This window comes from Opisthorchis viverrini, assembly GCF_000715545.1.
Source record: "Opisthorchis viverrini unplaced genomic scaffold opera_v5_72, whole genome shotgun sequence".
NCBI classification, from domain to species: domain Eukaryota; kingdom Metazoa; phylum Platyhelminthes; class Trematoda; order Opisthorchiida; family Opisthorchiidae; genus Opisthorchis; species Opisthorchis viverrini.
In genome coordinates this window covers 1,308,016-1,320,016 of record NW_008751728.1, presented here as the reverse complement: position 1 = coordinate 1,320,016, position 12,001 = coordinate 1,308,016, and the positions used below count along the sequence as shown (strand labels likewise).

Genomic DNA, 12,001 nt, shown 5'->3' with positions numbered 1-12,001 from the left:
GAACACTGAGGGAAATCTGTATGACACCAATATGCTAACGAGTGTGAAATAACTCACGATCGACAGCTTCTAAGCAGAACGCTTCAACGAAAAAGAATTTTGTGTTCACGATAAATATATCAAGGCAAAGTGTTGGGCTGAGAACAAGTCACATTCAGCTATTTGCATGGAACGTTTTGAAGGGTGTCTCAACATGTGGCACACAAGTACTGGTGAAAGGAAGAACGCCTTCGCTGCGAAGTTATTTATTAAGAAATGCCAACTGACCAGTTACAGACTACTGAACAGGAAAGCAAAACTGAGCATCCATCTTCTCCTTGAACGTGGCTTCCTGAACCTTCCTGGATATTCATTGACTGTTACTCAATTTCAAGCAAATGCTAAAGAACGACTCCACAAATTCCGTAATAGATCTCACTTTTCAAGGGGCGCAAAGCGGATTTACAAGAAAACATACTACATTCATTCATTTGCATACCAATTTGGTTTTGGCCGGAGACTCATCTGGAACCCTGCTGGATCTCTCTTTTATGATGTCTTCAAACAACTGAATGTGCTGCACCAGATTGCCTCATGTTTCGTGCAATTTGGGTTCAAAGAGAATATAAGGTTGACGAAAACTCGGGAACTCTGAGCCTACCTGATGAGCCTGAATCAGAAGGTCAAACCCGGTCGTGGGCTCTCCAGGAGTTTGCAGCAACCTTATGAGTAGTATATTACGTCCGTAATGGTATCTTTACTCTTACTGTTCTTATAGGTAAATTTCTAGCTACTGAACCTTTTAACCAAATTATGAGACTGTTCTATGTTTACGTCTTTCTGAGGGGAAAGCGAACCCCACAGAAGTCGGCCATGCTACTTCACCTATGGACCCAGTCTGCGGGTTACCTGCTCCACGAAAACATCGATTGCTTTGGAAGTAAATGCCAACAATTGGTGAGCAGAGCCCCAAGGAGTGAAGCCGTCAGAAGAGCTTCTGAGACAGGATGACGCATTAGGTAAATCTCTGTTGGAAGTAAGAACGACTTGTGAACAGGAAGAAAACAATGTGAACAACAAAAAACAGCTATGGGATTTCACGTGAGGAATCATGGTGCGACTTGCCAGTTACTTGTCAGATAATCTCACTACTCCAGAATGGACAGTGGTAGTAGGCGAAGTTCATAGAAGACTAGACATTTAGTAGACAGCAAGACCAGGGGCTTGCCGAGCTACTGTGGCGAAGGTGTTGTCGCCTTGATTGAACTCATCCAATGCGCGTTTGCGCCGCCGGAGGGTTTAAACCTAGCAGGCAAACTGCTTGGTGGGGATGTTTTCTGAATAGCAACAGCCCAGTACAGTTGATCACATTAACGTTCTAACAGAGATGAAAGCATTTTCTCAAGATCCGCTCAAACCCTTTAAACACTGCTGTGTAACTTGCGGTTTGGGGATGCATCGTCCGCTACAGTGTGACACCTTGGATAATGGGGGAGAAATTCTACGCGATTCAGTCGATAGAAAACGTAGTCAAGTTCGGAGAAACAAGGATTTTTGTTTTGATTACACTCGGATAAACCGTACTCACTCGGATCCAACCCTCGACACGAATGCGTTGTAACACCTAGCAAAGCCATAAACATCCTGTAATGTCAGGAAGTTATCTTCGCAACCACTGGGCGACTACTTTATACAATGTACTGTTCTGAGCCAGTTGTCACAAAGTATTTCTCAATTGATTACTCAGAGTGTAACGGTGATACTACTGATGGAGGCATGCGAGTAGCGTGTTTTCTCGTAGATCTGCTTTGTGTCTCTTGACAAGTGAGATCTATTACGAAATTTGTGGAGTCGCGTTGTAGCATTTGCTTGGATTTGAGCAACAAGCACTGAATAACCAGAAAAGTTCAGGAAGACGCGTTCAAAGAGAGGATGGATATTCAGTTTTTGTAAACAAGATACATATGGGAGGTTTGCTCTCCTGTCCCATAGTCTGTAACTGTTCAGTTGGCATTTCCTAATAAATAACTCCGCAGCGAAGGCGTTCTTCCTTTCAAGAGTAGTTTCCGAGGAATCCAGCTCTGTTTGTTGAAGGCAACAAACACCATGCAGATGTGACCGCTTGCCGAGTTTTGAAAACGTCGACCTCAGCATACAGTGTCATACGGGAACTTCGCTGTCCAACCTATTCAAAAGATTTAACCTTGCACAGGGATTCTGTTGAGCCTTACCATGGGCCTCAGAAGAGACGAGCTTCTCCAAATATGCCGCCCTTCTTTATGCTGTTTAACAGAGAATGTCCTCCTTCAATTTTGTGTTTACGTTCGTCGTGAACTGCCCTGTATCCATGGACGTGATTTCTCTTCACAGTATGTTCATTTCAAAAGCTGGACTAGTCGGTGAAGATCACGAAACGCTTGGGTGCTGTCGGTGCTACTCGCCTTCCAGGATGGGGACCGCGTGATCCTCACTGTGCCTGGTTGGAGACACTACAAGTTATGGCTGTCAAGCGATGTTAGTGGCGTTCTTGTTGTCATTTTCTATCCAGATTGCCCGAGTGAATGTCTGGAGGTGTAGGCACCTCGGACTGATCGTGTGAAGCTAGCCTTAAATCCCTTCCCTGTCCACCTTTACTCTTTTCTTTACAATGAGGCTTTCAAATAAGTCATGGTTGTACGGCAGTGAAGCAGGGTGTTGGACACTGATGTCATGCTGTCGATGATGATGATGATGATGGTGATACTTACATTTCCGAACTGGCTGGCAAACTGGTGGATGAATAGATCGGAGAAATGTAGTTTGATGTCGTAGAATACAGTGAGGAAGAGTTCAGTATGACGGGGTTAATAACCATTTGGAAAATCTCAGCTCCATAGATTTTCATCATTTTTGAAGGCTGATGGAAAGCCCTGGACTTCTAATCACATGACCCGACAAGTTGCGTTCTTAATATAAAAGTCCATTGGTTTGTCAAGAAGCGTGTCAGTTTGCTGACGGCGTTCCCAGTGATCATACTGCGGTACTGACGCTGTGGAATGAAGAGACGAGAGGATACACACTGCGTGGTATTTCTCACCTCCACCTAACACACACAGCTGGAAATTAGTACTACAGGCATTCACAAGTCGATATCAGGCTTATGCTCCTAAAAGACTCATCATTCTTGACAAGTTTGAGTTGTAATCGACGTCTCGCCTATATATGGGTACCCCTTAACTAACGACTATCGATGCAATCGTCAACCTGTCACCGCAGGAACAAGGTCATTCTGTTACTACTTTACGACTAGTGACAAATCCCGCTGCCATTCCTGAAGGAGACCGAAATTCGAGGGGGCGATGAACTGTCTGAATCCAGTGTCTTCCGTGTTCCCACATTTCACAAAAGATACCCAGATCTTCGGCTGTAGCTGTGAAGATTTTAGCGCCCCTAACTTTCAGGTTATATCATCCTTTGGGCGAATCTCAACATCGGTGTCTAGTTGTGAACTCATGCACATAGACTGTTAGAACACAATCAAATGTGTAAGGATGATGAATGAGTTGAGTTCTGTTCAGGGCCTGGTGACAGTGCTACGCAATACGCGTCCTTCAGTTTATAAACGGCAGGCGTCCAATTTTCTGTAGTCTTCAGAGTTGCTCAAACTTCTGCACGTTAGGCTTGCTGATCATGTCATTCAGTTTGTAACTTGGTTGCCTATACTCTGTCCGATGCAGTCTGATGGATATCATGAACACGGAACTATCGCGACACACAGTTCAAAAGTTCGTTCATACGGTTATATAAACTTTGCTACGCGCGTACTGCCGATGAAGAGTGTCGTCCATGGGTGCTCACTTGAAGATCATTTCATACGTGTGTTGTGTTAAAGACTCCTTTGCCAATTATCTTGATGTTCAGTCTCTTTTTGGCCGTTAGATGCAGTTCTGAGTGTAAGTCACCTGAACAAAACTACCCGAACGAAAGTGTTGAAAATCTACTCCAAGCTTAGACCAACTGGTACATCGGTAAATATCACTGTTCACTGATGTAATGGTTATCCTCCTGTTAGCCTATTGTGGCACATAACGCTCTAGGGGTCTGTGTTGACTTTCATCACCGAAGGTCAATGCTAACCTCATCTTTGCCACTTATTGCGGGACAGTTGCTCAGAAATTCAACCCAGGTCCACTCGGGACCAAGATTTTCACCAAGGAGATGACAAAAGCGTCAAACTAAAAACAAACAAAATTCCAAATTCCACGTCTTCAGGTATTGCAGTATTTTACCTCTCAACCGCGTACCTGTCTTGGTTGGGGGACTGAGAAGCAACCGGTAGAAGAATGCCACGAGGACAGACTAAAATTAACCAACCAACGCCCAAGACCCCGCGATCATCACTACTAAAAGGATGATTAAAGCAGTAACTTTCTGAGAAGGTCTCAAAATAGTTTTGAGAATTTAGAAGATTATACCACTCAGTTAACCAATCAATTAAATCGTACTAATTAATTGTTTGTCGCAGGCTCATCAGGCTTTTGAATTTACCACTTGTGTTTTTCCAAGGAACGGCGGCTTCGACAAACTTGAATGTTGTACACACTGAGGTAGCTCCATATCTGCATGAACTGTGTTTGCTCCGAAGGTTGCGTAGGAAATGTTTCTTTTTTGCATCGTGAAATATTGCCGAATCCCAGGAGGACTGGAATAGATAGTTTGACAAGTAGACTAAGTGTGAATTCTCCTAGTTAAGAGATTTAGAACTTGATATCGATTTCACGCTAAGAAATAAAAGCAATTTTGTGGTGGACTTCCTAGAAAGGCTAAAGCAAATACTCAGCTTTTAGATGACCTGACGAAGGGCCTCAACGCTCAGCTTTGAAAAATTAAGGCCTCTTCAATGCAGTATCCAAACCGACACGTTGCTGTATCCAATGACCAAGTCTACCGAACGTTAACGGTTCACTTGTGATCGATTATCGGTTTATGCTTTCTCGAGTCAATCAGTTCAGCATCGACTCTTACAAACTCGCTGACCAATTGCGACGTACGCGTACAATGCGCAAGCGGAATTGATATTCGGGAAAATGCAGGCGTTTCAGAAAATCATATTAGAATGGTTTGCACACAACCTTGCTCAAAATTCCTCATCCAAGAAAATGGATTTTTATAATCCGTGTGCTTCGCCAAGCAGAACATTTCCCTCACTCCGATTGGCCGGCCACTGACAAACCTATCGATCGATTAATCGCATTGATTCAACTTCGATAGTCCAGACTGACTCACTCTAGTCACGAGTTTTATCATCTGAGAGTCATGCATCCAAGTAACACCAGGGTTTTGACAATAAGTTAATTTCTTGCCTCTGGCTGAAATGGTGCACATAGAAATACCATACGAACTAAATCTGAAAGTGGCCAGGGGTGTTACCAATGCATTGTTTACATTTGAACATTTGTGCAGTGTGTTCACTGGGTGTCCCGATAACTCAGCGAGTTGCGCGGTTTTCGCAAAGGGGCCAATGTTGTCGCGCTTACACTAAGGCGTCTCATCTCTAAGCACATGCAAACTTCATCTCATCCCCCTGATGAAACCACTTGTGTACGCAATTTTTAAGAAGGCTGGCAACCAATTTGAACGCGCTCATGGAGGGATTCGATCTCCTGTCATCAAGACGGAAGTTAACCACTAGGTTACCCGCGCATTTCAAGTGAAACGGTATGGAGCGGCGAACTTAAGGATACAATGATTGAGCTTTATCGGATCGAATGTATATCCTCAAGTAACGTTCCCGCACCGTGACCATGAAACATCTGGCAGAACAGCGCTGCACCTTAGAAGACGGTTGACGTCATTTCGGCAGGTTTTGAAGCTTTCATAGGAACTCTGTCTGTGAAACCGGTTAATTCAAATGTCAAGCACGTGAAAAGCAGAGATGGAGTACTTCAGGCCTCCAGAAATGCCAGTGTGCCGTCGACTGATAGCTGTAATTGCGGTTATAGGAGGAGATACCTGAGGAAGTCATGTGAAGGACGAACAAAGCTTTTTTCTATAACTGGTCCGCTCGGCCAGAACACCACCTCTGTCACACACCTCTGTCTTGGACTTTATACGTGGTTCCTAACAACACAGAAATTTATGATGTATCAACCAAGAGTGTTAGTTACAGTGAATCGTGTTTTTCGCCAACTTCGTTCTTCTCGTGATGTCTTAAACACACCTCCCGAATCTCAACCTCCGACACGAAAGATGTTACTGATTTTTGAGCTCAAAAGGGTCATCTAGAGATCGATACTAATGAAGTTTCAAGAAAGCGGTCGTCTAACGCAGGTACAATTATTCAGGAATTGGATTTTTTCAACAGAATTTATCCAAAAAGTTGATGATATTGCGTCTGAGTTAGACAAGGTACAGAAGAACTTTAGTAGGGATGTTTACGCAGACGAAAACAATCGATTTTCCTGCCTGCCACGAGGTCAGCAGCAAAAGAGACGCAAAACATGAAACAGTTATGAAACGGTCGGAACACACGATTCGCCTTCCCTCCTTTTGTTCGAAAAGAATGGGACACATCGCACAAAGGATGTAGATAGGTTTCCCGCTAAAACCAGTGTTATTTGCGAATGACTGTTGAATGACATATTGAATGAAGTTCACACAAAGCCATACACATTTTGGTTGATAACGGAGTGACAAATCTGCTCAAAAAGCATATTCATCGATTTCCAACCGAAAAACGTGCGTAACTATTCACGTCGTTCGTCCTACATAGTTTGGATTGTCAAGCTGTAAACCACACAGCCAATAAATGTACGTCCGTGAGTTATGTGTCTGCAATCACTTTACTCCCTTCACAACTGTCTCATACCTGGAAAACCGGTATATAGTATAGAGATGTATTCCATCTTTGTAAGCCATCAGGACAAAATGACTGATTTATGGCAGCACTAGAGACAGTAGTCCAAATCAGTGAACACGTTTCGTGTGATAGAGTCGGATAATGGGGATTTCCGTCTTGACACCATCTTTCAAACAAGACTAGACAACCGTCTGCTGTAGACCTGATTTCTTGAAAAATGGGGAAAGCCATTCTTCGGAGGAAACGATGGTGATTGCCATGTTATTGAACAATATGTCAGCAAGATGAAGATGAATTTGACGCATCGCAATAACTATCTGTGTCACACCAAAGTTGCCTTTACTCAGATATCTTTCAAAATCTATCAGAGCACTAGACATTCTAAAGTCCGATAACGTCCGTCGGCAATATAGATCTCCTTGCATCTTGAATGACCTTATATAAAGGCACTTCTTGCCAGACTTCTCAACTGGCGCTTATCCTACTCTCGGACATTGAGCCCTTCTAAAGCTTCCTAACTTGTCTACGGTTTTTCGTATATCCCAGTCTGTTATAGCCATGATGTTTCCCTCCAACTTTTCACTACTTATGTTGAAGATATTTCTGTAGGGTTAGAAGTTTTTTTCAGTTTAGGCTTCGTCTTGTGAATAAAGCAAATCTCTGCCGATAGGCCAAGGAGCAATGTATTACTCGTTCACCCCCACACATCCCACGAGACGCAAAAGGGCTTCGCACCAGTGATATTCGGCCACGAGCCCCTGAACAGCAGTGTGATTAGCTTTCACTGGCATAGAAACCACATCACGTGGTGACATATTGACTGGCTCCTCGAGTGATGACTTCTCAAGTGAGAACTTGTGCTCATTGTGTGAATTTATTCTTCCTCCGCCCTACTTTTAGTCCATGAGATCTGAGAATTTCTCATCAAAGCTTTCGTCCTGCAAGTGAAGCAAACCTGTGTTCAGAGAGAGGATGAGTTTACACAGTGAGTGAAACTTCTTTCTGAGGAGTTGTCACCCGAGAAGCCGTTCAACACGTGACCACGTGTCCCTGTGAATCCCGTGATTCAAGGATCAGTGGCGCTGTTTCCTGTCTAAGTGAGAGTTAATCACCCTACTGATAAACCGCGCTTGGTGGAGCGGTTGAGTGTTCAACCAACCAGCCGGATAGTCCCGGCTCCGAAACTCTCTGAGTTTCGTCAGATGCGTTCTGCTGGTGATTTCCAACACGGACGAAAGAGCTATACAATATTCCTCGGCTTTTCACTTACTGGTCAAAATCTCTATTAGAAAAACATTGTTGCAGGACCGATGCCCTCATATACACCAGCGGAAAATGTGCCCCCCCCCCTCATTGTAACCGACGACCGCAAAGAGTGGCACTTCCCAGGTGGATTTCAGTGAAAGCGTTAACCTCCTAAACTAAATTCCAGATGTCAAGCTGGTCATTCGTTCATTGCTCAGTGAAAATTCCGAACTTCACATGACCTCCATGCATGACAAAAAGATTATTTGAACTTCAGTTTTGTCTAATATCAAGTGCCATTAGAGTTGAGAAGCGATCCAACAACTTAGCTACTTAAAGCTTACGGTACTGAACAAAGCAGTGCAAATCGCGCATGCCAAGCGAATTCACCATGTGGACTGAAAAGACCGTCAGTTGTAAACAGAAGCGTGCAAACTCAGCTCTCTGAGCCTCAACACAACCCATTCGCCTAAGCGTGAACCTGACCAATCAGAGTAGGACAGAGAATGTTTCGACCTTGACACTGATTGGCACGTGTTCCTTGGTTCTGCGGATGTCTGACACGGCTAAAACTTTGGCAAATAGAGGCGTCGTGTTCTCACCCAAACACTACATGCGTGCTAAGTCCATGTTCCATGAGTCTTAGAGATGTAAAACAATCCTGTAGGAAGTGAAAAACGAATGTAATACAATGGCTCTTCAGGCGTCCCGCACTTTTACACTCACTGTGTTATCTGTGCCCGTTGAAATTGACAGGACATATCAGTGCGTGCCGGTTTCAAAACGCCTCCTTAGTCACGTAAGTCTAAAATCTTCGGGACGAATGCGTACGATATGATTAGACCTTCTGCATCCCTCCGAACTCAGAAGGCAGAAGTTTGGTAAATGCGTCCGTAGTTGAGCTTTTTGTTTTGCAAGCCAATGAATATACGTGCTCAGGGTTGCCTACTGAGGGTTGCTTTATACCGAGCGTCGGCCTATATAGTACTTCAAGAAAGACCACATTATACGAACTACGGTGTGTTTGTTCGAATCGCCAGAAGAAGATGGCTTTGTATGAGTTTAATTTTAATTGCCGTGTATCCATTAACGATGTACGACATGATTTGTAGACATTCAGAAGTTCAAAAGAGGCACATGTGTGCAAAGATACACAGCTTGAAGCAAAATTCTCAGCCCAAGTGGACGTAGCATCTCTTATGAAAAGCTACAATTTAGATGGCAAACGAGGGAGTTCTGTCTTAAACTGCCCGGGATACGCAATAAGGCGTAGAGAGTTGTGACAAGAATATACAAAGAGTAATCCAGTATCCCAGTGACCAAATACCAGTTGGGTTCTCTGACAAATAGACAGCTGCCAAAGTTCATGCAAGATGTAAGGAGATGTGTAGAATCTGCTCTGCGTAGTACAGGATGGAGAAACCATAGAGATTAGCCTCAATATCACATCGGTGCATTTTAGAAGCATTGGCTTCGACCTGCCTTGAAACAAAGATTATGATTGTAGCCAATCAGCACAACAGTCGCCCATTTATTGACGTATTGGCTTGATAGTTCAGTCAGTCGCTGCTAAATCCTCCACAGTGAGGCTTCGCCAATGTACGACGAACGTGGGTTTCATTCTTCCCCAATGGACGTTGGTTTTGAACGGCGGTTTCGGTGTGAACTCACGTGACCATTCAAATCTCCTTCACTCCAATCTGTGGTGCGCTGCCTGGTTGATGAACACACACACAGTCAACCAATAAACTTGCCTAATTCCGGGTCATTTTGTCCTGATTGCCCACGAAGATAGAATATATCATGTTACCAGTTTTTAGGCCGGATATAATGTTGAAAGACGTAGGGACCCATGTGGGCGTACACCAATAGTAAGCCATGTGGTTTACGATCTAGTAGGATGAGGGTGCATGTGCCCGGTTCATTACTTTTCTCGTTTGGAAACCAACAATTAGGCTCTTCGAATAAACCTTTCTTCCTCGTGGCGAGCATAGTTTGTGTGAACTATATTCAAAGTGATTTAACCGGTTTTTCACACCTAGTGATCGAAACGGAGAATTGCCAAATCGTGTTTTCCAGGTGTTTTGTTGCCTCCCATGCTATGATGATTTATGCGCATTTTGCCTGTTCTAATTTCTCAGTGACTTGCGTGCTGGGGTCAGTTTAGCAGTCCAATTAGGAACATAGTTGACAGACGAATACGGGATAGGGGGGAAAACTTTCACGGGGAATGACAGTAGACTTTCGAATGACAAACGACACTATTTATCGGGTATGTGGAGGTCTTTTTTTCGGAGCTGAATCTGTACTTTATTTGTCAATTCAACATTCTTGAAACTGCTAGTTTGCAGAAAGAGCGCTAGTTACCTCTGGCTGGGTAGTCAGCCTTTAAATCAAGTAGGTTCCGGGGGACAGGCTTGCGCGAACTGTGAAAACTCCGTTTCAACGCTGCACTAATTTCGACTATCTTGTTCAGTCTCATAGATCCGACGCTTCTGATCTTTACTGCCTTTTCAGAGGCTTGTATTGACCGGAATGGTGTCCCATTTAATCAATGAAAGGAAGATTGTTTGTCTTGCTATCAGTCTGTCTCCCATCGACAGTCTCCAACCAGGCCAGACACTCTTCCTACTTTCTTCAATATAATTTTGTCAACTATTCTCCCGAACTGGTGTCAGTCATTTCCTCCTTACTTGTTCCGTGGTTGCAAGTGCCTTTGCTCATTTAGACACTTCTAATTGGCTTTCAGACTCCGGAAATGCTGGAGCTTTATGTCTTTACTGACGAACAACTGTACTCTGGAACTAACTACCACCCTCTTCAACTCTTCAAAGCTTCGGTCACGAAGGCTTCTCCGATCAGCAAATTTACCCTATTAAACTTGAGTTAATTTAAACAGCAGCCCGCGGACTGTCGTTCAATAGGTTATCTGCAGTGAGGCTCTTTCCAGAGGGATGTTTGCTGAGAAACGGCGAAGAACGAACATGATAGGAGATTCTTGTGAGAACATGCCCACCTCAAAGTGGCTCAGCGAAAGTGCTGTGATGTGGTTACCGTGATCGAAGGAGCACCACTATATCCTGTCGAAGTGAGAGCCAACCAGGGACGAGATGGCTCAATAGTTAGAGCGCAAGTTTACTCACTGGAAGGTCCGTGGTTCGAACCCGACCTCTGCCTCTCGACTTCCCCTGTTTGGGCTTGGGCAACTTGGCAGTATCCAAGCCCTCATGCTTCCTTCTGGTGTTATGGCAGTTAGGCACCAAAAGGGTGCTACAGTTGAACGAGCGCCAATCACACTCCTGTTTAGCCGCTCGTAGTCAAAGGTGAAGTGTTCAACCAGTAACCGGAAGGTTGCAGGTCTGAGATGCGTACTACTAGTGACTTCGAATAAAGATGAAACAACTCTTTAGTGCTTCTCTGCTTTCAGACATAGATTGGCTTTATGGGCCTTATGGGCCTTATGGGCAAAACAACCGGACGACCAGTAGTGCCGACAGACGTCAACGGACATCAAGTTACACAGGGTGTTCACACGAAGAGTGGGATATCCGAGTGCTAGAGAAGGATAGATTGCCCAACTCTATTGTGCAATATGTTTAACTGCCAAATCCTAAGTGATTTTAGCATCCGAACGAAGGATGCCTTGAGTTTCTAAGAGCTGATCACTGGTGAATATCCACTAGAGCATGGTTGTTTGAAGGGGTCCGTCGTTTGGCTTTTGTATAACACCATAAAATGACTTTGTTTCCAAAGGTGGTTCAGCTTGCGTCGTACAAGGACCAATCGATTCACATTTTAAATTCGTGTTCACATCAATCTCGTCTGAACAGTCCTCTCGTGTCCTAATGTCATTACTTTATTGAGTTCATATCGATGAGGGAAGCACTGGACTTCAGTTTCGTTCTTCTTAGAGCTCACCAGCAGTGCATATCCACGCTT

The 12,001-nt window shown here is 44.1% G+C and overlaps 1 protein-coding gene across 1 annotated transcript; it reads right to left on the bottom strand.

Moving 5' to 3' along the window:
• Window positions 1-2,513: 2,513 nt before the first annotated feature.
• Window positions 2,514-11,433, bottom strand: T265_13506 (hypothetical protein; the record flags this gene model as incomplete). The annotated part of the gene is made up of 3 exons (XM_009169153.1): window positions 2,514-2,632; window positions 4,507-4,660; window positions 11,206-11,433. Coding segments are annotated over 3 exons (498 nt in total), but the record flags the coding sequence as incomplete, so codon positions are not given.
• Window positions 11,434-12,001: the final 568 nt, after the last annotated feature.